The sequence below is a fragment of the Vanessa atalanta genome, chromosome 7, assembly GCF_905147765.1.
Source record: "Vanessa atalanta chromosome 7, ilVanAtal1.2, whole genome shotgun sequence".
NCBI lineage: Eukaryota > Metazoa > Arthropoda > Insecta > Lepidoptera > Nymphalidae > Vanessa > Vanessa atalanta.
The window spans coordinates 8630737-8657389 of NC_061877.1; the positions used below are offsets into that span (position 1 = coordinate 8630737).

A 26653-nucleotide genomic window follows, 5' to 3' on the forward strand; every position below is an offset into this window, starting at 1 on the left:
AGGTTTTTACTAGCTTAATTGTTATTATTTTCATATTATTGTTTTATTAAACATAAAATTAATAGTAACAAAAAATATGAATCGTCGTCTTCGTTTAAGCACAATATGGTACTGAAAATGGAAATAATAACTTCTATACTTTCCTGCCGTGTACTGTATAAAACAGTAGCCAAAAATTCATTAAAGTATATTTTTTCAATCAATATTTTTGTGCATTTAATTAAAAACAATATTATAATCTAGTTAATGCGAAATATCAATAATTAAGAAACAGACAATTTTTAAAATTCTTAACAGTATGTAGCAAGTGAAAAATAAGTTTAGAAAGTTATAAGTTATAAGACCCTTCCAAGATTTCTTCAAAGTTTAGTGATAGTTTATAATGTGTAATAACTTGTAAGATAACCAGTACATCGTTGATGTACTCCGACGGCACGTTTCAGACTCTCTAGGGACATAAACACTATTAAAAGTTTCCCTAACACTATGAAAACTCCGACGCAACTAGTTTGTACATAGTTTCAATCCTAACACCAAACACCCTGATAAGATCTATTTTCAGAAGAACAGGTATTGACATAATCCAAAGAAAACATACCATTTGACTTAGCATACAAAATAGAACACAAAGCCCAAAAAATACCAATTTCTCAATGTATTCCATACATAATTATGTATATCCAAAAGTGTCTCATGCTCATTATTCTACATGGCTACATATCTTAAGATTCTAATCCGGGTCGAGCCGATAAAAGTTATTGAGATTTTTTTGCCAAGATATCCTGTGCCATTGTGATGTGGATAGTGTCATACTCTCAGGTCTCGTAAAGCATCAGATCTCTTTCCGGTTGTGTTGTGATCTCATAAATAATATCAATAATAGACCACACACATCTGTGCTATCACACACCCTTGTGCACTATAATACTTATCTCGTACAACGTTATTTGTATCTGTTATAAAAAACTGCCGTTCAGATATCAGGCTAGAGAATATCACCGTCTTTGTATCTAAGCTTCTTTCTTTAATAATCGAAATTTAGTTTAACACGCTTAAAAAAATAAAACTGCATGACCAGTACTATTTTTAGTCCATGAATGCAGACTTTTTGAAAAACATATTTGCAACATTTAATATCCACGAATATAATACATTATATTATTACTATAATAGTTATGTTTTGACTATTTTATATGAAGTCGCAATTCGTATATACCGAAATCCCTAGCGAATATATATCCTTAAATTTTCGATGAAAACAAAGAATCCCAGAATATAGGTTCGCAGCGAATGGAAATTTACATCCTAATTTCCCTGGTGAATATTGCGGAGACTATTCGTCAGTCATGTCAAAAATTCGAAAAATGATGATGCTATTTGGCCATACTTGTAATATGATGAAAAAATCAATTGCATCAAAGCTATATATGGTAATGCATTTATCCTATTTGTATGTGCTTAGATCATTTAGGAAAGTAGTTATAGAGCCATTCACTTTCTCCTTGTATAATAAGTACAATTATAAATTTAATTATATTATATAAAATATAATTATAGTAATTTTGACGACCTCCGTGGTCGAGTAGTGTGTACACCGGTTTTCATGGGTACGCCACTCTGAGGTCCCGGGTTCGATTCCCGGCCGAGTCGATGTAGAAAAAGTTCATTAGTTTTCTACGTTGTCTTGGGTCTGGGTGTTTGTGGTACAGTCGTTACTTCTGATTTCCATAACACAAGTGCTTTAGCTACTTACATTGGGATCAGAGTAATGTATGTGATGTTGTCCAATATTTATATATTATATTATACGATTTTTAATTAAAAAAGCACTACATACAAAAACATTAACAGACTTTATTTTCATTTCACTTCGATGATATGTTCACTTTCGACCTCTTCAAAGTTTATTAGGCATCGCATACAGCGTAGTTCATAAAATCCACTAATTGCAAACGATAACTAAAACGCTATTTCTGATTGCCGCTACCGTCTCGCTGTAGTGGTGCTCGAGACGGGAATTCGTCACCTGTTGAAAAATAATTAGGCAAAAAAATCTGTACTAAAACAAAAAATCAGGTGCTGTAGTTAACAGCAGGTTCTGTGTTAACCACTCCACGGCAACTCAAAAATTTCAGGCGAATTTTTGGTGGGAATTTCGCATTGAACCTAAATGTATAGGTATTACCAGACGAGTGTGCTCATTCGTCTGTCGAATTGACTAGTACAAAACGAGTGAAATCTGGCGTTTGTTCAAAAAATTATCTTGTATTAGTTAAGGAAATTAATGAATAAGTTAATGCTATTAATGTTTGTTAAAAATATGGGCACACTAAATCACAACTGACGCCTACAACATGACGTTATTAAATTATTATTTTTTGGTTCATCTGATTAAATTTACTTATATTATATTCAATAGTATGCTATTTAATGTAATAGAATATGTTCTATTACCATTTAGGAACGGTTTCACAAAGGGATACAACTATTTATTACACCATTATGGCTTAACCACTCGATGAATCGATGTTGATGAAAAATGGTACGAAACAAACTTGAACCCCAAGGCCAAACATAGGCTACGTTTTAACCTTTGAGGTTTTTTGTCACAAACTGAATTCCAAGCGAAGAATCCAGGTAATTATTGCTTATATTTTGTATAGAATAAGTTTATTTAGGTCTTAAGTAAGTATATTGATATACTAGTGTATTCAATAAAAATTAATAACGCACACGTAACATTATGTAACTATGTAGTTTTAATCAAAATGTCAACTAATATTAAACACGGAATAGAGGTCGATAATAATCAAATGATTTAATATTTTAACCATAATTAAGTTGTAAATTATGTTACTAGTAATTCATATGGTACATTAAAATTATATATATTATTTATATTAATTATTCACTAATTATAGCCCTCGGCTTCACTCGCGTTTTAATGGTTAGTCGTCAGGTGTTAGGCAAAATAAAAAATAGGCTGCCCTTCCTTATTAATCATACATTCATACCATTCATTCATCATTTTATTAAATTCAGTTCAGTGGTTTAGCTGTAAAAAAGCAACAGACAGACAGACAAAGTTACTTTCGCATTTATAATATTAGTATAGATTTTTTTCTTAAAATATGAAGTATTCTGAGTCTTTCGTGCAATTTAGTTATATGATAATCAACCACAACAACGTAAAAAGGAGTATAAGAAATGTCAAATTTGTTCTGTCAAAGTTGCTTAATCAATATTAAATACCAATAGTGAAAACATAGCGAAAACATGATCAATATATGTTAAGAAGTTTATTCCGATTTAAACATATTGAGGTGTATACATATTTATAATATATTACGGCACAAACGTGCAAAATGGACCAGGAGACCGCTAAAAAGCTCCTCGTTGAAGGAGGAACATTTGTATTCCTCGGTGTGCCCCAGGAGACACAATTTGGTATTGATATGCAATGTTGGAATACTGAAGAAGATTTTCGAGGAATAAAAATGATTCCACCGGGTCTTCATTACGTTCACTATTCTGCTGTGAGTAAAGAAACCGGAGACATTTCACCAAGGTAATTTTAATAGTGTTTTCGTTATACACAATTTATTTCAACATAAATTAAATTTGGAACCTATTTCTGCTTCAGTTAATTTACCTCTAAAAAAATAGAAGATAATGAAACATTGTTAATTATTTCTATAAATCGTGTATTATAAAATAGCAATATTCCTTTATAGATCAGGATTTATGCATTACTTTGATAAAAAAGAGTTCGTCGTAAAAATGTGGGATAAAAAACTAGAAGATATTAGTAAGGATGAAATTAGTGAAGAAAGCATTCAGCGCTTAAAAGATAATTTGCTCAACATCGACAAGCACTTAGCCCCTTATCCATATGAAATATGGCAAAAGTGGAAACAATTATCTTCTCAAATAACAGGTATTTATCAATTTGAAATATATTATTAAAATAATGGTTGTAAATGTATTAGGTAGTTCCTAAGGCAGCATTAATTAATAGTTAATTAGCTTTATTTAACTTTCAATGTTTTTAGTCTGTCTAAGTCAGATCTTATGAGCTAAATTAGAACCTATAGAGTTGAAATTCAACATGATGGTTCAGGTCCAATGATGATGCATTTTTATGGTAAACAAAACCTGATTCTGCACCCAGTATTGACTCCACAATTTTTTTATACATAAAATATTGTTTATTTAATGCTTTTTACTATTGATTTATCAGGTGGTATTTGAAATGACTATTTCTTACTTGTTTATTTATGTATTATATTTCATATGTATCAGCTGAGTTAGCACAGAAACTCTCGCCACTGAATGGTCTTATCAGAGCTTCGGTGGACTTACTGCCAATGAGTGATAAGGATAGACCGAGAGGAAATAAGTCAAAACAGTCCATAGAACCTGATCCTGTATCAAAAGAAGTTCAAAGCGATGATTCAACTCCAGGCCAATCTGGTGCTAAAAGAGTTAGAAGAATCACAGAGGAAGAAAAGGAGCAAGCTATGTTACCAGATTTAAAGCCAGCCCCAGGTAGAAAAATAATTAGTTAATTAAACTACAATAATTGTATTTATATAGTTTACTAGTAGTTAGTAGTTTAGTATCCTGATTAATTAAAATTTTTGCTTAATATTATTATGGTGCTTATGCATAAATTCTCACTGTTGTAATTTGACATAGTTTATGGGAAACTCTATTGAGTTTCATCTGACTGATTTGTCAATTTAAACCAAGTTACAACTGGTTTCCATCGATTTGGCTGAACCCTCTTTTCACTGTCTATCTTAAGATAAGTTGTTACATGTAATAAATGGAGACTTTGAACCCACAATGATACCTTTGAAAATTCTAAAGTATTAAAAATATAAACAATGTCCAGCTATTGAATAATGTTTAAAAGAGGTTAACATACATACATAACAAATATGCCAAACACTAATAAATGTTATTTTTATCAATTATATATATATAAAATTTGTTTGAATTTAAGTTCTTATCTATAAATATATAGGTATGGGACAAAACAATTCAGTACATTTTCGTCCTCTGTTTGTCAATCTTTCTTTTTTGTAGTAACCATTAATATGTTTCTAACAACATTTCAAAAAAATCAGTAAAAATGGTTAACATTATCATTATATACATAAAATTTTGGTTCATAATAAATATAAATAATATTTATTTAAATAAACTCTTACTGTTTTTGTAGGAGAGGCAATGAGGTTTACAGAAATACCAAAAGAAAAATACCCACCAGGCTCAACACCAGGGGAGATAACGAAGCACTATTTAGATCAAACATATTCCTTAGATCTCATGATTGCACAGCATGATGAGTAAGTTTTATTAAAGTTACTCTCCTTCTATTATTAAATACTTAAAAATGCTACATGTCATGGGGTATAGTCTTATGACCCATCATGTAAAAATTAACAGTTTACTTTATCCAGTATTGTTGTAAATTAACAAATGAATTCTTTACCTATTATTATTTAACATGTATGACGATTTTCCTTTTTCAATCAATAATGTATTTTTAAGTAATAATGCTTTCATATTTCTATTCTAAATTTCTGTTGATCAAACAAATGTGCTAGCGATAATAAAATTAAAATTTAATTGGAATTGCATAATTTATGTAACTTTCATTTTCGCTCTTCGTTTTCTTATTCCAAACTAATATCCATAACCTATTACATTATGATTTAATTTTTAGGCCTCTACATATCATTGGAGAGCTTCAGTTTACATACTTATGTTTCCTTATTGGACATTCTCTTGAAGCTTTCGAACATTGGAAGAATCTTGTTATTTTGCTGTGTTCCTGTGATAAAGCTATTCTAAAATATCGAAATGTTTACTTCAATTTTATTAAAACAATTGAGACACAAATTGATGAAATGCCAGGTGACTTTTTAGCAGACATTGTGATGAATAAGAACGTAATTTACAAAAAATTACGATATTTTTTCCGCACAGTGTTCGTAAATAAAAAGAAGATTGATGGTCAGTTATTGTCTTTGATTGTTCGATTTATTGAAAACTTAACCCAAAAGCTTAAGTGGGATTTCACAGGACTTAATGATTATGAAGAAGATGAGAAACCTGTACTAGTTCTATTTGACGATTTTGTAGCAATTGATGAACACTGTATATTAAGTTTGTAATCATTATATTTGTTTACAGTTTGAATAAAATTTAATCTACTGAAAAAATTACAGAACTGTTTATTTAATTAAAAACATAACCAAAAAAATAGTACTAGCACAATAATGAAAAAAAAAAACTTTAAAAATAGTTTAATCTTTATTTTCTCTTCTTAATTACTTTATTTAATGTCTTCTTATTTTGCTTCTCAAATTTTGCCTTTTTTGAAGTTACTGGAGCAACTGAAAATAAAATTAAAAAAAATGAACCAAAGTAACTATTAATTTTAATTTTTTTTCTGGTATTTATAACATTTGTTATTGAACAATAATAGACCTTATTATTCAAGTAAAGTCATAGACAGTAGTGCAAAATGAACTGTTTAGTAATAACCACTTGTTTTAGAAGTTGGTACATTCTAATGGGTGGGTGGAAACAGTGTAGTGGAATATAAACAGAGTAGAAAATGTAAACCCTTTTTATACATTGTGCCTATTTGAATGATTTACTGGCAAAAAGATACAAATATTAATACCAATTAGAGAGCTACTTACTGATGACTTTCTTCCTCTTTTCTGCCATTACTTTAGGAATTTCTTTGCCTTGTTTATTCTTTAATGTTGTTTTTGATGTACTATTCTCTTTTTGGGAAACAATAGGCATACTGAAAACAAATTGGGTTTACATAATTATAAAAATAAAACAAAATATAATTATTAGCTGGATTTCTCTATATCAACACTAAAGCACTTAAATTTTAGAATGATGAATGTTTGACTGGTCACCAAACTATCTTTGCAAATGCTTTTGATGTAAGTTTGATTTCCCCAACATGCCAGCTGTTAAGGCTCATAAGTGGATGGATAGATGGATACACTTAACAAAAATTACATCAGTCTATACAAAGTAATAACAATTTACGTAGTTTAGGAAGAAAGAAAGATTTATGTGCACTTACATTTTTTTGTTAATATGTTTCTTTTGTGTAACTTTCTTATTCAAATCATCACTCTCGTCAGCTTCTGATAAATCTTCATCATCAACATCTTCATCGTCAACATCTTCATCATCATCATTTTCAATCATCTTTTCAAATTCATCAGAATCAAAATCTACACTGTCATCATCATCATCATCTGAATTGTTGATGTTTATAAAATCATCTGCCTTTAGCTCAATCACTTTCAACTTTTGTTGTTTATTTGTCTGATTTTGAATATCAACTCCTTGAATTAGATTTTTCTTTTCTGGTTGATTTTCATTAGATTTTATGTTGTTTTTATTTTTGTTCTGTTGTTTCTTATTTTTATTGTTTTCTTTCTTTAAACTCACAATGTTATTTTTATTTTCTGTGGGTTCATTTTTAATTTTTTTCTGTTGAGTTTTTGTTATTTTTTCTTCAACCTTAATTTTCTTTTTTGATTCTATTCCTGTATTGGAACTCACTTCTTTGACTTTATCCTCAACTTTTTCTACCTTTTCTTTTAAGCCTTCTGGAACATCTACTGGCATAAAGAAATCATAGTCTATACCCAATACTTTCAATTTTTTTTTGTTATTCGAGAGACTGCATCATGGAAAGAAAGGATATCATTAATTATAAATAAAAATGAATAAAAATTTTATATAGAAAAAGGGAATCTTTGTACCTGGATAACAGTTTTTCTGCAACTAATAACTCTTCCTGGTCAGTTTTATCAGCATTTATTGCCTAAAAAGACATTAAGAAAAATGTAAGTAATAATTAACGTTAGTTGAATACCATTTTTAAAACATTAATTAAAAATATTTATAAAAGCTTCGCAATAAATACCCTTTTCATTTTTAGTGTGTGATCTCTAGCTGGATTATTTTCATTATTCCAGTTTTTTCTCAGAGCATGCAATTTTTGTTTCTCAGGAGGTATATATACAGCTGTAACAATTATGTTATTTTATTAACAGTTTCATTTTGCATATTAATTTTAAGATTTAAGATAAGATTAATTTTAAGCACCTTTTAACAATCTCTTTCCCATTAAATAATTGTTCATAGTTTCAGCAACAATTTCAGCAACAGAAGGTTCTTTGAATTCAACGAAAGCATAGCCCTTTGAGTTTCCAGTGCGGCTAGATCTTATCACTCTAGCATTGGTTACTACTCCAAACTGTTTGAAGTACTCTGTCATTTGGTGCTAAAAAATATACAAAAAAAAAGATTATAGAAGGAGAATAAAATAATGCCTAAAACATTTGCAATGTTGAAAATATATTTTACTTTTAAAGAGCATTTATCCAAAATACAAATATTTTACAAATAAATAATAAATTTGTTCATTAAAAAGAAATAATAGGTAAAAAATGGATATTAATTCAAGAAATATATCTTACTTTCATACAAATTAAATAATAATATTTTGTTGTATTTTGAAACCAACCTCGTAAAATCCATGAGGAATGTGGGCAAGGTATACTAAACCTCTCTTTCCACGTTTCTTAAACGTTTTGGGTTTTTTCTCCTCTAAACTAGTTTTCTTTTTATTTTTTTCTAATTTTGGCTTCTTCTCTGATTTTATTTTTTTCGTAGGTTCTGGTTTCTCAATTGGCACTGTTTTGTTACCTGTATCTGATGTTACAGATTTTTTACTCTTTTTCTACGTAAAAAAAAAAAAAGTGTGAATTAAGAAGTTAGGTTAATAGTAAGTGTTTCACGTGGTTATTAAAAATACAACACCTTTAAAAGTTTCTTTATTCCTCTGACAGACTTAACGAATTGCTTTTGTTTACTTGAATCTAAAGCAACGCTTTCTTCCATGTTTATAGTTATAATTATATTTCCTTACAAAAGCAACTAACAGCTCAAGAAAGGTGCAGGTTGGATGAACTTATCAAACTCAAAGTAAGCATTGAGCGGTTAAGCTGTCACAGTGACATTTGACAAATTTTGAATTAATGCCCTGCCCTTATCCCAAATTTTTACTTGGGGTCGGCACAGCATGTCTTATCTTCAAAATGTTGAATTAACATAATAGCAATTATAAAACAACTGCCACATTTGAATAGTCTGTGGATTACGTATCGATACTTAATTGTATTTATTTATTTATAGATTTTCAAAACCCCATCAGCATATTATTCAGAAAATATTGAAAATATTTATATTTATAGATATTGAAAATATGAATATATTATATTTTAATTATCTTTAAATAAATATGAAGCCTCTGTGCCTTCATGCTTTACACATTGTTATCCCTGAAGTCTTAAATAAAATGGGACGGGGCCGTCCATTTTTAATCTATAGTCAAAATTACTATATAATATAATAAGGATATTGATTTTTTTTAATTGTCATTGTCAAGTGTCAACTAACGTTCTAACTTCTAACAATTTTAGGTTCATAATAAAACTATTGAATTGAAAAGTCACAAAAGACATATTGCTACAGGGCCAATCCTGTAAATTTTTACTTTTTAAAGCTGGAGTCGCCTGATGCTGAGTATTATTTCATATACAGAGCAAAAAGAACTACAATGGCAACCGGCACTCTTAGCCAGTATATTCAGACGGTGGAGAGAATGTTTAGACTCGGCGAAGGCAACGAGCTCGCGCGTCTTCTGTCCCTTAGGGATGCGCATGTTGTTAATAGGAACCTTCGATCCAGTGATATTGCTACCATGGTTGAAGGCAACTGTGTAGCACCTCTTGATGAGCTTATTATCTGCCATTTACTATGCGTCAAGGTATAAATAATCGATATTTTTATCTATTTTAACGAAATATAATTTCTATAAGTAACTATCTTTCTTAAATAAAATACACTCCCCAATATGAGTATATTTTAAGATCTGATAATTATTATATCGTCATCAAGATATAGATGAAAAGTAAACTAATAATCTGTTCTGTTTTTTAATCTAAACTATTCTCTACTGTAGCTTAATAAAATAAATTTATCAAACTGCTTATTATTCTAGGCCATCTGTGAAAAGGAATTCTTGGAAGCTTACAGTCATCAAAGTCAATGTGTTGTAACTATTGTAAAAATTCTGCAAAATCAAAAGGAACAAAACTGGTGTCTTCCTTTAATGTACACTGTGTGTTTGGATTTAAGACTGGTCGCTCAAAAAGCTGAGACAGGTAAATACTGTTCCATTTATTTATTAGTTACTTGGTGCTAGTATAGAGTAGGTACCACTCATATGTTCTACTGCTACACAGCAATACCTAATATTTTAATAAGGGTGAGTGAGCTATTGTAACTACAAGGGATTGGGAGTGGTGCTGAGATGAAGTAAGGGATGGTTAATATTTCTTAGTGCCAATGTTTATCCATCTACAAGACTCACTTGCCTAATCTTATACTTTAGCTATCTGGCTACCTGGAATTCCAAAGATGTATCTTTGGAATTCCAGTATCAGATAATTTCCTCAAACTGATTGAAGGAGGATTGCACATCTAGATAGTTGAGATTGTTACTAGTTAAAATATAGAGAAAGTAAGATTTTTCTTCAAAATATCTTACGGTTTGTTACCAAAAGCCATCCAGTCCTGTCAGTCAATTAGTTACCCTTGCAGATAAGATTGTATTATGGAAGTTCTCACATGAATGATGAATATGTAAATATTATTAGATAAACATATGTAAATATTAAATGTTACAATGACTAAAAAGTTACTTGATTATTGAAAATATGTCAATAATAATAATAAAAATCTCTTTTTATTTCAGCCCAAAGTAATGGTAAGATTTTGGAAAAAGCTGCCGAGAGCTTGCTATCCTGTTTCAGAGTATGTGCAGCTGACAACAGAACATCAGATGATGATACAAAACGACTCGGCATGTTGTATCTTGTCAATCAACTTTTAAAAGTTTATTTCCGCATTAATAAACTACATTTGTGTAAACCACTCATAAGAGCAATTGACTCTTCACCTCTTTGGTACCAGTTTCCATTGGCACAGCAAATTACATACAGATACTTTGTAGGACGCAAAGCGATGTTTGATTCTGATTACAGAATGGCAGATGAATATTTATCTTTTGCTTTCCAATTATGTCATCGAAAAAGTCATAAGAATAAAAGACTTATATTAACATACCTAATACCAGTTAAAATGTTACTAGGCTATATGCCAACTAGGGCTCTACTTCAGAAGTATGATCTCCTACAGTTCTGGGATTTGACATCTGTTGTAAAGAATGGTGACTTGAGAGGCATAGATAGAATAATGGAGATGCATGAAAATTTTTTCATCAGTGCTGGTATTTATTTGATTGTTGAGAAATTGAAAATAATTGCATACAGGAATCTCTTCAGAAAAGTATTTTTAGCTGAAAATACACATCAGATTGAAATAGCCAGTTTCCAAGCGGCATTACAAATAAGTGGGCAAGAGGATGTGGACTCCGACGAAACACTATGCATTGTCGCCAATTTGATCTTTCTAGGTATGATCAAAGGTTATATGTCATATCAACACAAAAAAGTCGTTGTTAGCAAGCAAAATGCATTCCCGCCTTTACCGACTTTGTAATTATTTGTGTCCAATAAATGTTAAATTTATTTTTTAAATATTTATCAAGATGTTTGTTCTTAAGAACCCATTCCCAATACCTTTTGTAATAGTTTTAATTTGAAGTGGTTTTATAAATGAAACACCAATGACATTAAAACTTTTTTATTAAATTTATAATATATTTCAAAGAATAATATAAATATAATAAATTTTACGCCGATCCTTAGCATCAATCCTAACAATGCTGAATTAAGTCTTGCAATATATTTTAGTTTCTAATAGATTTCTCTAAGTCTTATTTATTGTAGATATAGATTTTCAAGTTATAACTATTATTAAATAGATAAGAATGTTAAGATAGAAACATACATTGTGATGTGCTTTGTGATATCGTTCAAATAGTAAACAGCAAATAAAGTCAACGGAGCAATGATATGTCTGTAGCATTACTTCTGATATGCACTTGCAACTGTTTCAAGTAATACTCTTTAAAACAAGATATATTAAATATTCAATGCAGGTGGAAAAGTTAATATTCCAATATTCATAAAACACACCATAATGTCCTATGATGAAGTAGAAAAATATGTATTACGAGTTTCTGAGTAAATATTACAATGTTTATTTTCATAGTATTTAATTTATAAGTAATCTAGCATAAATAACTTATATTAACATTTATCCTTTAAAGATACTTACGGATAAGCCACTTTGGTTTACAAAAAAGAAAACATCTTTCAACAAATAATTGTGTTTTTTACAGTTAGTGATGTGAATTCCATTTAAATAGATTATCGATTTTTCAAAGGTTTCGGCACCCAGTTATGAAATTGCTTATCTGTAAATATCTTATTTCTCATTTTTTTACCGATTCTTATAAAATGGTCTAAAATTTTTAGTAATTATGTATGTAGATTATAATTATATTTCATCTACTAAAGTAATAAATGAATTAATCATTAAAAATGAATATGAGAATGTATCTCGAATATTGATTACATTAAATCAATAGATGTAAAACGAAACCGACTTTTTTCTCATCAGGTACCTTATTACATACAAATAAGTAATATTAAGTATGACATATTTGTCACAAGCAATATTGGTTATTTCTTACGATAATAATAATCGGCTATATTTTTTATAGTATTTTAACCATTCAAAAGCTCAAATGAATCTTACGTACTACATTTTGGCATTATGTAATGTATAAATTTCCTAAGGAAATTGTAGCAAAACTAAAATAGAGATCAAATCAAATGGCAGGAGACTTGAAATGCGAAGTTATACGTTGGATTTAGTTTCTCTCGGCAAAAGAGAATTTATGCAGAGGGGGTCCTTTTAATAGTTCGTCTTTGTAAGCTGCCAGGATCGCTCGGGACACGCTCGGTTCTGGTGCACTCGTCTCCAAAAACTGATGCATTATTCTGTAAAAAATAATTTACAATGGATGGAGCTAGGTAGGAGCAAAGATAATCATACCCAATAATCAACCGTGTACGCCAAAAAGTTATTGATATAAAAAATTATGTACTCAGAGCGAAAATAAATTTGTTCATGTTACCGGTTAGAAGGAGACAGGCCAAGTCCATCCCGCGCCTGTAGGAGTTCAGGATGATCGTTGATCGTGTCTGTCAATGCCGCCATCATCACGTCTGGAATATTAATTTTATTACCAACAATGGCTTAAGTTGTTTAACACTTTAATCTAATTCTTAAACATATCGTTAGTTTTTTGTCTGGTACATTTTGCGTACAGGTTGACGGCGACTGCCACAGACCTAGGACCTAGCCTACCCTAGTCAGGATATATTGCAACTTGGAAGGTTTTTTTTCAGTGATATTTGGAGGAAAACCAAGAATCAAGATGTTTAGTGAAATAAAAAGGTATGCAATGAAGAGTTAAGATAAGAGAAAAATTGAGAAATAAAAAAACCTTAAAGTACATTAATATTATTAGGTCATAAATAAACGTATGCGCCCAAAAGACAACAAAACTTAACGAGTTTCTAATCGACATTTAGATGATTTTGAAGGTGGTCCTAGAGAGAACATTCGGTCGGGGTCTGGGTCTAGCGAAACGGTCGACTCACCGAGCACTTTCTTCTGTATGGTGCGCGACAGCTGCCCGCGCTGCGCCTCCAGCTCGAGGAAGGCCATGAAGCGCTGCGTGGCCGCGCGCGCCGACGCCGCCTCGCGCCCCAGCGACTGCGAGAACATCATCTGCAACACGCGCGCCGCTCAGACATACACGCTGCTCGACGCCTTCAACTCCTCTTCTCGTCCATACGTGACACCCACTTTAAGCTTATCCCTTACTCGCTCAATTTCGCTGTTTCCAATCGCACTCGAGTATCGGTAGTAATAAACAGAGAAATAGCAGTACAGTGATTCCTACCGGTTAGAGTATGTTTTAACTTCGATTAAAAGAAGCTTTTGTGAGTTTTTATTACATTTTTATTGTTGTGAGTACAACGGAAAGTATGTTGATATCTACATAAAAGATATTGCAAGCGATTCAAGCTAGAGTTCGTACTTCGTAGTATATTTAAACTTGTAATTGGTGTATTTTAAATTGAATAATGTCGATTATGCCCGATGATAGAGACCATATTTTGATATATATATAATATATAAGTTGTTGAAACATTTGATACGTTGTTGAATCGTTGAATCTCGCCTATATTTAAGCTTATATGGATCGAGTCAACGCATCACACGAAACACCACAGACAGACATTATTTTGTACAAGTTTATTTATTCATTCGCAAACAACGGTGGTCATGAGAGGAGTTCTTGAGAAGAAATAGGTTTAGAGTTGGGGGATGACGAATATACTGGCAACATTTTAATTCGCCACGTGCAGGTTTTCGTTCACGATTTTTTCCTTCACCGCCGAGCACGAGAAGAATATAAACACAAATGAAGCACTTGAAAATTAAATGCTGCCCGGATTTGGAAACAAAATCATTTGTTAAGATTCACGATTAACTGAGACATCACAGCTCTAATATTTTTAAGTAATTTCGAAACAAGACAAATAAAAAATAATTTATTAATTATTGTTAATGGTATGCTACTTCGAGATTGAAATCTCTCTGTACTCAGCTGTTGCGAAGGATATTACAAATTGAACGCACCTTAGCCAGTTGGTAAATGATCTCCTCCAAGGTATACTCGGTGTACAAGGTGTCGGCCGCCCGTAGCTTGTCCATCATTTCCTCGTACTCCTCTTCGCTGATCACTGGATTCTCACGATCGTAGTCAGATGTGCCTAAATGTCATATTTCAACTTAATACAATGTTTTATATTATTTATTATAAAATTTTACTTTCAAGCATATGACTAAGATAAACTAGCGTTTATTAAGTATATATAAGATCGTCTTCTGTTTGTGTAGAAAGTAGCCTATCCATATATTATGTTTTTTTTTTTAAATTATTTATAATTGGTGGTGGTAGACTATCGTAAATGCGCTGCGAATCTTGGAAACTAAGATTTAAACTCGCCCTTCAAACCGGAACAAAACAATGCTAAGTATTACTGTTTGGCGGTTAAATATGTGATAAATAGGTCGTAACTCCTAAGACGGGCTTCACAAGGAATACCATTCTAAATGTTTGAAAATACATACCCGACTATATCATTATTTATGAATATTCTAGAAATTGTGATAAAATTTAAACCTGCCACAGATTGCGTGATGTACAAGACACGAGTTTATCGGAAAAACAAAAAACGAAAATTGAAAAAGTTTTCACAAAATAAGTTTCATCTTGTAAATTTTTCTTATAACAGATGAATATCGATTAAGCAAAAGTTTCTTACAATTTTAAGACGCGTTCGAGTGTCTAAAAAATAATGTCTATAATATAGGTATATTACTTAATAAAACTTTAACTGATTGAATCACATACAATGCACCGTCTAACCCTATGGGTCTAACGGTAAACTAAGAATTATTTCTTTAAAATTAATCTCTAAAGAGGGTTAAATGGGCGATGGAGTTTGTATGTGAATTTGACATAACTGATGATAGAAATATGAAATTCGGTATTTAGGCTTCTGTTAATCAGTTCAAGATAATTAATAAAGATTTCCAGTAAATTGATCCCATAACGAAGTTAAATAGGGGATGAATGTTTTCATGGAAGTTCGTAATTTTTGAAGTTACAAATAAAGAATTAGATGTTTGGGCTTTTACTTATGTACCAGAAGTTATTTCAGCGTTTTTGAAAAAAAATCATATAAAGTAAAATAGGGTATTGAAGTTTTAAAAAAAATCATCCCTTAAAAAGGTTAACGTTTGAAATTATGCAGAGAATTCATTATACAATTATATATAATATAATTAAAAACAAAATCAAAATTTTCTACTTCTAATACAACTAGTTGTAGAAGATAACTGCTAGCGTAGCGTAGCTATTGGTAAATATTTGTTTAGGTCGTGGATACTTATGTTTGTATTGTGCTTGTGACTAGCATTCTCGCTAAACAAAGGGTTTTGCATAAAAAAAATTTATAATAGTCTATACTCTGTATACACAAAGACCGAACAATTAAATTAAACTTACTTATGACATTGGTCTGAAGTACGGGATCGTAAGTCCGCTTCACGGGCTCAGGGCGCAGGTCGCTGGTGACGGGTAGCGAGGGTATCACGCCGAGATTGTTACTCAAGTCCCACGTCTTTCCAGATATCGAACGGATTATGTCTGGGCTTCCACCGAACGGAAACGACTGGGGTGGCACCTGATGGTATTGGTATTCCTGAGGAGCATATTATATGCCATTTACATTTATAACTAGCTGTCCGTCCTGACTTCGTTTGAACCAATGAAATAGAAACATTTGCCCGTACACTTGACTGTATACTGTTTCTTAATTTTAGTTACTAAACTCACATTGTAACATAAGATTTGTTTAATATTCGTTAACCGATCTAGTTGCACTTGAGTGATGCCTATGCTTTGTACAAAACGCCTGCCTTTTTTAAAGCGGTATTTAAACACACTCCTTCGACTTTTCATTTGATATACCTAGTATTCATCGACTTGCTGAATTACATTGAATTTTGTCCTTATGTTACCTACCTATAAAATTATACCTATTATTTTTTGTACCCAATTACGTGCAAATCTACTGTTTGTGTGCTATAAAGTTTTATAATTTTCGCATGTATAAAGCCGGGGGCCCAACTAATATTATTATATACGTAATAATAAACGAACATAAGGTATATTATGTGTATGTACTTCTAATAACTTAATGCTATTTTCTACAGAAGTATGAGATTCAACGAACTGTTATAATTAAGTTATATACTAGACTAATCAATAACGAAATAATGTGTTCTCAAATTATTAACGTCACATCAATCTCCAAAGTCACGGTACATGTAGCCCGGATACGTATTATTTCGGGTCACTGATCGGCTGAGTTCGAACTGAAATATTCCGAGGAATACTACTTTTACAACTAGGTCAAGCTGAATGCATATAATGAGAAACAATTGAAAACAACACGATAACTTTTTGATGTTTCGTCGTTCAACGAGTAAAATAATCGGGCTTCTAGTATTCTCTATTCCAACCACAACAGGAGAAAAGCCAAATAAACATTATTTGACAGCATTTTGGCGCGATATCATTGGTCGAGAGCTGGATTAATAGCTTGATTAAAATCTATGATATTCACTATCGATTTGCGAAAAAATTGCGTTTTGAACGTCAACGAAACTGTTATCAGAATTTTAATTTTATGACTATATGTAAATTTATACTACTATTACTTTCAGCAGATATTAACCTATTCGGAAGCTCTGACGACGTGTGTGTAAAATTTCACAATCATCGATAAGTTATAAAGACGAGAAAGTGTAAAAATAAATAAAGAAACCAGTTAAAATATTAATAAGAATGAAACTGTAGACTTTTCTTTGGTGAACACTAAAACTACGGACTGATGATAATGCAACGTTATAATTATGTATAACCAATTGATTACATTTTAAAACTGGTATATTTAATTACTATGAGGAAGGTAGCTGGTTATATAACCATAAACTAAAATTAACAGGCAGAATAAAACTTAAAGAAAAATAGTTAAAGTTGTACAAATATCTAACGTTAAAATTATTTTATATTTATTGTAAACATAAAGTTATTTCAGAAAATAAAAAATATGATGTGTACCTTAGCGTTTTGTTCCATAATGAAGTTTCTCAGTTTCTCTTGTTGCGCGCTTTCCTCAGCCGCCTTTATGTTCTGCGTGTAGTGAGCGCGGAGGTAATCGATGTTGAACTTGATCTCCTGCAGGAACGCTATGGCCTCTTCTTTTGTCATCTAACAATCACATTTACATTAAAATTTTTATTTTTTAAAATATGGGTACAGGAATGGAGCATCTGATGGTCACCTATGGTCATTCACGTTGTAAATAGATAGCAACTGAGATGTTACGTGTTGTGCCTGTAGTTACACTGGCTCACACACCCTTCCAACCGAAACACAACAATACTATGTATCTTGTTTGGCGGTAGAATAACTCATGAGTGGTACCTGTGAATCTACCCAAACGGGCTTGCAAAAAAAACCCTGACACTGCCAATGTCAAAAATAAATGATAAAAAGATTTTAATCTTTGTATTAATATACCTTGAATGCTTAATTAATGTAATAAAAACGAAATCGTCCTAAGCTAGCGTCAATTTAAACATATTGCATATTTGAAAACGAACCATTCCTTCTTGTAGGAACTCTTCGATAGCCGTCGTCACGCCCCGCTCGTCTCCGGTCCAGAAAACATACTCGGCCATGTCTAACGGCGAGTACTGCACCCCCGCGTACGCAGAGTAGTGATCCATCTGATTGAAATTATACGTCATACTCTCAAATTTGACACTCTAAATATATTAAAGCATTTATTTAATTATATTCTTATTATTTAATTGTTATACTTTTGTTTATTATCAATATTAGTTTGCATATAAAGCCACAAATCCCTAAGTCCTGGGCTCAAACCCCGGGTTTTAATGATTACTGGGTTTTTCAGTTGAGAATTCTTAGAAGCAATCCGACGTTTGGGAGTTTTATTTACACGTGCCTCAAAATGCGCGTAAAGCCATTAGTTCTACGCCTGAACTATGTCCGGTCGTGTCGAATTTGCCACATCACAATGTTTATGGGAGTGAGGAAAATCAGACATACAGTGCACATCAAATCGAACTAGTAAATCCTAAGATACGAGCGTTCAAACAAACACTTATGTTTATTTATATTGCATTTTTACAGCATACTATCACTTGCGTATGCCTATTCTACCGATTCTAATTTAAACAGTAGAAAACTCTGTCTTAACGATTTTTTTCAAGTAAAAATCTTTTTGCAGTAACCTTATTTTTCATTAAACCGATTTTCCGAAAGCAAGTACGGTATAATATTCGATAATATTCAATATACGCGATAGAAATTTTCGGGCGACACGTGTACGAGCAAGACTTGTCATAAAATGTTATGACGAAACTCAAGTCTGGTCGACTCATAAAATAAGTTAACGACAACACTTACTTTGGTTACGCTTCGTAATTCTATTTTTAGAGTAATTGAGGTAGCCGTGAGATTACTTTTATTGGGGTTGAAAGCTTGCGCTAATGTTAACATCTACTGTATTTATAATATATGTAGTTTTATAATGTACTAGTTACCCGTCCTTGCTTCGCCCGGGTAGACTAAGTGTCGATATGATACGTTTATATTGATTCTCACACATATACAGAAAAAAAAAACATTGGGTTAGGAAAGTTCTAGAGCTTACAAAAATTGATTTTATTTCTTAGAGAAGATAAGAAGATAATTATATATAATTTAATAATAATAATGAAGATTTTTATTCACAGAGAACAGTAAAAAAAACCGCATGTAAAAAGCTATGTATTAATGATAATGTAATAATAAACCGCATGTATTAATCAACACCAATCACTAATCTAATTCGAAGAAAAAAAATACATGTTTACAGTTACATGTTTCAAATGAATTAGTTTAGTTTATGTTTTCTACGTAAATATAATATATTAATAATCTAGAATAAAAAGTACGAATTAAGGTTTTTACTACGAAAAGTAGTTCCGCTTCGAGTTTATAAAAACAGTGTTCATTATTTTGTTTAAAATGTTTGATTGCCTTAGAAATATTTGTTAGGTAAATTCGTAGTTCAAAAACAATGTAAGCGAGTATATATGAACTAAAAAACATAATATGTTATTTTGCCTATAGAATTGAGAAACATTTGTCGTACAGTCCCATTCCACAATCATTCTGCGTAAAACGACGACAACTTCCAAATAAAAAGTTACGATAACATTCAACACTGAATCTAAGTATTTAATTACTTTTTAACTTTTCATTGCGACTGTCCTTTTTTAGAATTTATTTCATATGCGAGAATTAGTTTAATTAGCATTTAAATTAACAGCCCAGCCATTTTAAACGGCACCGACAGAAAATGTCTGGTCCAACCAGAGTGGCCTAACATTTTCTGCTCATATAAAATAGTAATTTGCTTTAGATTACTGAAATTTAAATTATTTATACTGGTTCGGTTAATACGTTAGAACATGAGTATTTGGTTAAATTAAATTCTCCAAATTACCTAATTCTATGAGCGAAAGATTATATACTATATATAAATCAGGCCGCTGAACGGTGACATTTAGTTTGAAATGGCTAGCCTTTTATTTGAGTGGCTAATTAAGCTGATCGCCTGCGATACTTACATTATTATTTGTCTCCTTAGTAATGTCAGCGTTGAATGCACGTCGTACAGCCGTGTGTCCGTTTTGAGGAGTGTTAGTCCCAGACCCAGGTTGGATTAAACGAGCTGCGCCGTGGAATACCTGCAAAGAGTTTATCATTAAATACGTCATTTTATATAAAATGAAATAATTCTAAAAAACTTTGAACTGACTTTAGTGGTTTGTTCCTCCGGTGCAATAGTGGTAGCAGCTGTCGCGTCCAACACGCTAATGTGCGCTCCATCTTGCACCAGAACTTTGTGAACTCCCTCAGCGGGCAAGTCTAGCTGAGTCTGTGCATGTACAAGAGGCTTCTCATCTCCCGTCGCATCAGCTGAGGCATGTTGCTCTAACCTGGAGACAAGCTCACCATTCGCTTGTACGGAATCTGTAAACACAATGCAATTTAAAACTGTAAATATTAGGTGAAAAATCCATACATAAATAACCGAAAGCTGGGAAAGGGCGTAAGAGGCTTTATATTACATTACAAGGGCTATGGTTCAATATATTAGATTTCTCGTGATGGCATAAACACACGCACACTTGTGACTTGACCGCGTTTGTCAAAATTCGTTTTTAGTCAAACTTTTAATTGCTTGCATAATATAAATTACAATAATAATAATGTGCACAATATTAAATATTTTTATAACGAATTATAATTAAGTGCGTTTTTGTTATTGTCAATATATTGTTAGTGATTGACAGATGAGACGAAGACTATGCGCTTATCTTGACTTGATCGAACACAACCCATTTCGACGATGACAATAATACAAAATGAATTGAAAATTCAAATTGAATTACGCCAAATTATTTATGGAAAATTACAGAGACTTGAATATTTGGAATGTGGCGTATTCTAGTATTACCTTTGTACTATATAAATTTAGCTATGTACAATTGACAGCTACCCAAAATTGTTACACATAGAATCACTGTCATATGGTTTAACAGTTATACCTCATCCTTACAACTGATTCAAATCGCATTCGTTATCGCTTCTCAGAGCGCAAAGATATCTATTTGACTCTGAATAAAACTGTGCGTACAAGTATATTTTTATTATTACATTATCACGTGGAGAATAAAATAAGAAAATAAAAAGCAGGTCATCACAACCTGTCCGTCGCTTACCGTCCAATGCCATTTATTTATTTATCTGTCCTATTTACGTTTACTTAAAAGTCAAAAAACGTTTTCTTTAGACGAATTTTTAAATTATTTAGCAAAAAAAGGTATCATTTCTCATGCTTTCGAACATCATCAAAGTACTATTTATGGTTAATTACATAACTCTGAAAGTCCACACGTATTCACATCAAGAACAAATTACTTACCAAGTCGATGAAATTCCATATGTTCACTTTGCATTCCAGGAACGGTCTCCTTACTTGCCTCTTCTGCGGAATAATGTAACATTAACAAAGTTTGAATTCCGACGCGAAAACAAGATTAAAATATATTTAATTTTATAAAATTCAACGTGTTGTTTTGTCAAATTCCATTTTACTTTAAGATTGGTATTGTTAGAAGGCGAGCAAGTCACTTCAATATTACTGTATTGTATCCTATATACGTATTGTATGTATTTAACGACAAAAGTATAATCTCTAGTTGTACCTTAAAGTAGATTAGACTTTCATTTAAACAAACTGAAATGTTTTTTTGACCTTCCACACATAAAAATGTTTTCAAATAATAAATAGGTATAGTACACGCACGCCCCGGTTACATATTAATATATAGATATTTTTAGTTAGTTACACAAATTGGATTTCAGTGGCGAATGACTCCTCCCATAAATAATAATATAATCGTCTTGTACGCTTGAAATAGTTCAGACGAATATAACCTTATGTTTGTAGGAAAACTTTGTTATGTTCAATATATCGAAAAAACTCTATGTAATTGTCATTTAGCGGTATTACCCAAAAGTTTGAGTAAAAACCTTTGTATTATATAAGTTCGATGTATACGTATGTAAATTCCGAAATCGATCTAATGTCCAGATAAGGGTTAAAGACTTGAACCTCATTCGGAGAAACGAACAACAGGAGGCCTCTTCTGATCGTATTGAATAGGTTTATAAACCTATATGATAAGCATATCTATACTACCGTTATTAAATACAATAAACTACATAATTAGTGATTAAGAATTATGTAAAAGAGCATAAAACTATTTTTAAATTATTACGAACTATTGTAAGTATACGAAAATGTAATAGTTACAGAAAAAATAAAAAGCTGTTATAACTTTAGCTCCACTCCGTAATTCCACATAAATATTTATAGCGTTTTGTCGGACTTTTTCGGACGAAAATCGTTAGATCATTGTACCAAATAAAAATATACAATGTGAAAAAAAAGCTTACGTAAGTGAGTTTTTCTTTCAGTATCTTATTCAAATAAGCATAAGCAAGTTTAAAAGATCATCAGATGATTGTCATCAGATTGAAAATAGCACAGGGAAATCTTCAAAAGATACGCAATAGATAGTAACAACGTTTCATATCTGGATTCATAAAACACATATAGACCTAATACGTAAGGTTTCTTAAGCATGACCGCAGCCGCACAGGGGAAACCAGACCGCAAGTTTATAAATAAAAACCAGGTACTTAACGTACCTATTTTCTTTGCACCAAATTCGAGCTGCATTTCGTGTTCATTATACGACGCTGCCCCAATGAGAATTTGGGCACGGTCAAATATTAAACCTACACGAGTACGTATAAAACAGGATGCACCCAGTGTAATCATTGACATTTATGACTTTTTTGTAAAAAAAACAAAAAATGAAGAAGAAAGAAAAGAAACTCGAAGAAGAAGTTAAGATAAACAAACCGTAGATTTACATATTCCATGATATTTTCTTATATTATATACAGTGTATTTCGCACTGCACTACAATTCATAATTAATAAATCTTTAGATTTTATAATTCATTACTATTCCGCTGGTTAAATCCCCTTTAATTTTACTTCTCACCAATGCTATCGATCTACTACTATAGATATTTTTTTCGGTATTGTGCGAATGCTGTGTGTCTGAATACATATTCAATAACTATTATTTATTGAATATGTATTCAGACAGATCTAATTGCGACGGGGTGAATTTTTGCCGTGGTCAAAAGCCAAAACATCTCTCTCACTATGTATAAATAATTCTTATAAAAAGTTATAAATCCTTTATCTTAGTAACGAACATAAAAAACAATAATACCATCACGCCTGTTCTGCAAATCTACGTAAGTTTCAATATCACTTACTTTTACTATATTATATAGGTATATTCACATCAATAAAGAGACGAGGAGGAAAGGTAAACTTATGCCGCCTAGTTTCCGACTTTGCAAAGTCAATACATCCTGGGGCTCGATATTCGTTTCTATAATAAGAAAGTATAAGATTTCACGGTTATTATTCGTAAATTTAAATCTCATTCCAAAAACATTGATAAATAAAGAATATTACTCAATACAAAATTAAATTTATAATAAAAAATGTGAACTAATTTTTTTTTTTTTATTTCCATGCAGTATGTATACAAATTTACTTGCACTTTATTTTGATACTCTGTAATTAAAATGGCGGAAAAGAGTAACAACTGTTTCTTATCTTGTTCTTCCCGGTAAAATTTACTTTCCGAACCGGCGGTTGCTTTACGTTTAATTCAACACAGTAACGCGATGTTTTAAATGTGCTTTAATTCAAATAGTTAAATAAAGAATCATCCTACGTGACATTGGCGAAATAATATGTGCCCTGTCGGCACAACTAAAAGCCATTAAACTAAGAATTGAATTAAAGAAAGAATATTTTTGATCGTTATATGTAATTGTCAAAACATTGTATTTAATGAAATTCACCAGAAGCCATTATGTGAGATTATTATTAGATATTTATCGTGAGAAGTATTCGTTATAATTTTTCTACGACAAATACATTTATACACAATAAAGTACGTAAACAATTGAATCTGTAGAAGAATACTTAAATATTTTTGTCGACGTCATCAGTATTCGGAAACGTAAGCACAGCATGAAATAGATTGAACAATATTTTAACTGTTGTATTTTGCATTTAACTACATAATATAAAATAAAAAAATAACTTCTTCCAGTGCCGTTTCTTACTATTTTGCCTCGTCTATATCATCTGGTAGTGGAACTTCGCTCGCTATGTGCATAGGACTGAGTCTCTTCTAATTCGATAATATCATAATTGCGATTGTTACACAGCCGAGTAAAAAGCATAAGTCATACCATATTTGAATAGGGATCAATAACGGTGAGAGTACAGAAAATTATCAATATATTGAATGATTCGATTGATTCATGTCTCTCAGCCCCCATTAGCAATATCGATAATCTTTAACGTTATCAACTTATCAACCAGTGGGCTTGGAAAAAAACAAATGGCTCTTCCATTTGTACAGTGAAGCGTTATTGAGAGTCGAGGTATAGAAATAGTGGTAGCGCTTAATTCCTTACACATTTATGTTTTGCAGGTAACAACTAGTCGTCGGACGTAAACAGCTTTCAAGATTCTACACGCAAAATCGTATTTATGTCCCTAAGATGCTTGGCTTGTGTATAAGCGAATAAGAGCATTATAATTCATTCCATATATGCAATAGGTTGATAATTTGATTCGTTAATATTAAATGTATATATTCATCTATCACTCGCGTCATATCTTCAATAGTTAAACCCTTTTTAGTATTTACTGTTAAGTATTACATTAGAACATAAAAGTCATAAGAACTAAGATAATAAATGTATCGCACATTTTTTAACAATATGTAATGAGATAGATATAAATTTTGGGTTTATATCAATTTGCACAACTATAGAAAATGTATCGATTCGTCTGTTACTGTGATAAAATGAGGACGCTACGTCCCAACTACCGACTATTTGTTATTCGATGCGAAACTTGATATATGACGAGAGATAACATAGTATGAAGTTATACTCTCGCTTTTTTTCTTTCAAACCAATATTTGTATTTTGAATACGCACAATCTATTTATATTCAATATATGTAAAGATTTCTAAATTTATTACGTTTTTTGATTCGACGATAATATTGTATCATATATAATATAATATTTAATCTAACGGACAAAGTGACGCTATTCAAAATCATAGCACGATTATTTCTTAGAAAGCATTGAATAATGTGGAATCCTATACGTACGTATATAAGATGTTATTATTGTTTTAAAATGAGTTAAAAGTTATCAGTTAAAAAATAATAAAATCTTTGTAAAAAAAAACATCATAATATACATTTAGTAACCAACAAATATCGTGATTCAAAATACTTCGTGCTTCGTTTCTTTGTGAACGCTTACAGTTAGTCTGAATACTAATACTATGCAGAGTGTGAAAATCATATGCTTTTCGTGTCTTTTAATTAAGTTTTAGGTAGTTTACGGTTATAGTTCGTCGTGTCAATCCAGTTTAAATAATTAATTAATCACTTACTCGAAAGCCTCGCTTAAGCTTATTCTACATTTATATTGTTTTACGTTTAGAACAGAGATAATAACATATTTTGTCTTTTTTTTATTAATATTAATTATTCTAATAAAATATCACAACTAAAGACCATAAACATTTGTTTTCCTATTTATATGTGCACACAATATATAATTTTAATTTAGTAAAAATCGGTTTGATTATCTCTGTTTCAGAATCTATATTTTATCAAAACACCAGCCAGATGAATAAGAGTACTTACTATTAAATATCAAAATTTGAGAAGTCAAATTACAAACATAAGATGTGTCATAGTCGATGCTATTCTTAGAAAGTGCTAAATTTTATATTTTTCAAGTGTTCACACTTCCTTTAAAATCTGGTAAACAATTAAAAGAGGAATTTGTACACCCCTCTTATTAATAAAAAATCGTTGCTTTTTGAATAATAACAAAACGTTGTACAATATATTTTGAAATTATACATCGGAATTCAATGTTAGACAGATTTAATTTTGACTAACTCAATTTAATAATTTGTGTTATGTATATCTTAACATTTAGATATCGTCAATAATTAAATCTTCAATATTTTACAATAAGGGTAATATTTTGAATAAGAGGCTACTCGAAAAGCTATTAATAATTGTAACTATCGCTGATGTTTTTAAAATCGATAATACTATCACGTTTATCAA

The 26653-nt window shown here is 31.1% G+C and overlaps 4 protein-coding genes across 5 annotated transcripts in view; 2 read left to right on the forward strand and 2 right to left on the reverse strand.

The window, feature by feature from the left end:
• Window positions 1-3216: 3216 nt before the first annotated feature.
• LOC125065184 (protein AAR2 homolog) lies at window positions 3217-6230 on the forward strand. 2 transcript variants are annotated; one of them, XM_047672673.1, is made up of 5 exons: window positions 3217-3568; window positions 3735-3937; window positions 4303-4365; window positions 5234-5354; window positions 5735-6230. In XM_047672673.1, exons 1-5 carry the CDS (start codon window positions 3366-3368, stop codon window positions 6183-6185), a joined length of 1041 nt encoding a protein of 346 aa, XP_047528629.1. In that variant the 5' UTR covers window positions 3217-3365; the 3' UTR covers window positions 6186-6230. The 2 variants fall into 2 exon arrangements, with proteins under 2 accessions (XP_047528629.1, XP_047528628.1); XM_047672672.1 differs by having other exon boundaries at window positions 3223-3568; window positions 4303-4548; window positions 5228-5354.
• Window positions 6231-6280: 50 nt separating this feature from the next.
• On the reverse strand, window positions 6281-9051 carry LOC125065202 (MKI67 FHA domain-interacting nucleolar phosphoprotein-like). The gene is made up of 8 exons (XM_047672704.1): window positions 8878-9051; window positions 8582-8797; window positions 8161-8338; window positions 7979-8079; window positions 7815-7876; window positions 7124-7732; window positions 6720-6829; window positions 6281-6407 (listed from the first exon to the last, which is right to left on the reverse strand). The coding sequence occupies exons 1-8, from the start codon at window positions 8956-8958 to the stop codon at window positions 6325-6327; spliced, it is 1440 nt and encodes a 479-aa protein (XP_047528660.1). The 5' UTR covers window positions 8959-9051; the 3' UTR covers window positions 6281-6324.
• Window positions 9052-9507: 456 nt separating this feature from the next.
• Window positions 9508-11726, forward strand: LOC125065231 (PCI domain-containing protein 2). The gene is made up of 3 exons (XM_047672738.1): window positions 9508-9886; window positions 10121-10283; window positions 10877-11726. Exons 1-3 carry the CDS (start codon window positions 9677-9679, stop codon window positions 11680-11682), a joined length of 1179 nt encoding a protein of 392 aa, XP_047528694.1. The 5' UTR covers window positions 9508-9676; the 3' UTR covers window positions 11683-11726.
• A 642-nt stretch (window positions 11727-12368) lies between these two features.
• The window catches only part of LOC125065230, a 44521-nt gene continuing 30236 nt past the window's right edge, over window positions 12369-26653 (reverse strand). The window contains exons 5-14 of the mRNA XM_047672737.1: window positions 21804-21866; window positions 20634-20848; window positions 20443-20562; window positions 18406-18531; window positions 17861-18010; window positions 16241-16436; window positions 14806-14939; window positions 13758-13887; window positions 13229-13319; window positions 12369-13091 (exon numbers count right to left, since the gene is read on the reverse strand). Of these exons, the coding sequence (XP_047528693.1) occupies window positions 12962-13091; window positions 13229-13319; window positions 13758-13887; window positions 14806-14939; window positions 16241-16436; window positions 17861-18010; window positions 18406-18531; window positions 20443-20562; window positions 20634-20848; window positions 21804-21866 (1355 nt within the window). The 3' untranslated portion in view covers window positions 12369-12961. The remainder of the gene's footprint in view (window positions 13092-13228; window positions 13320-13757; window positions 13888-14805; window positions 14940-16240; window positions 16437-17860; window positions 18011-18405; window positions 18532-20442; window positions 20563-20633; window positions 20849-21803; window positions 21867-26653) is intronic.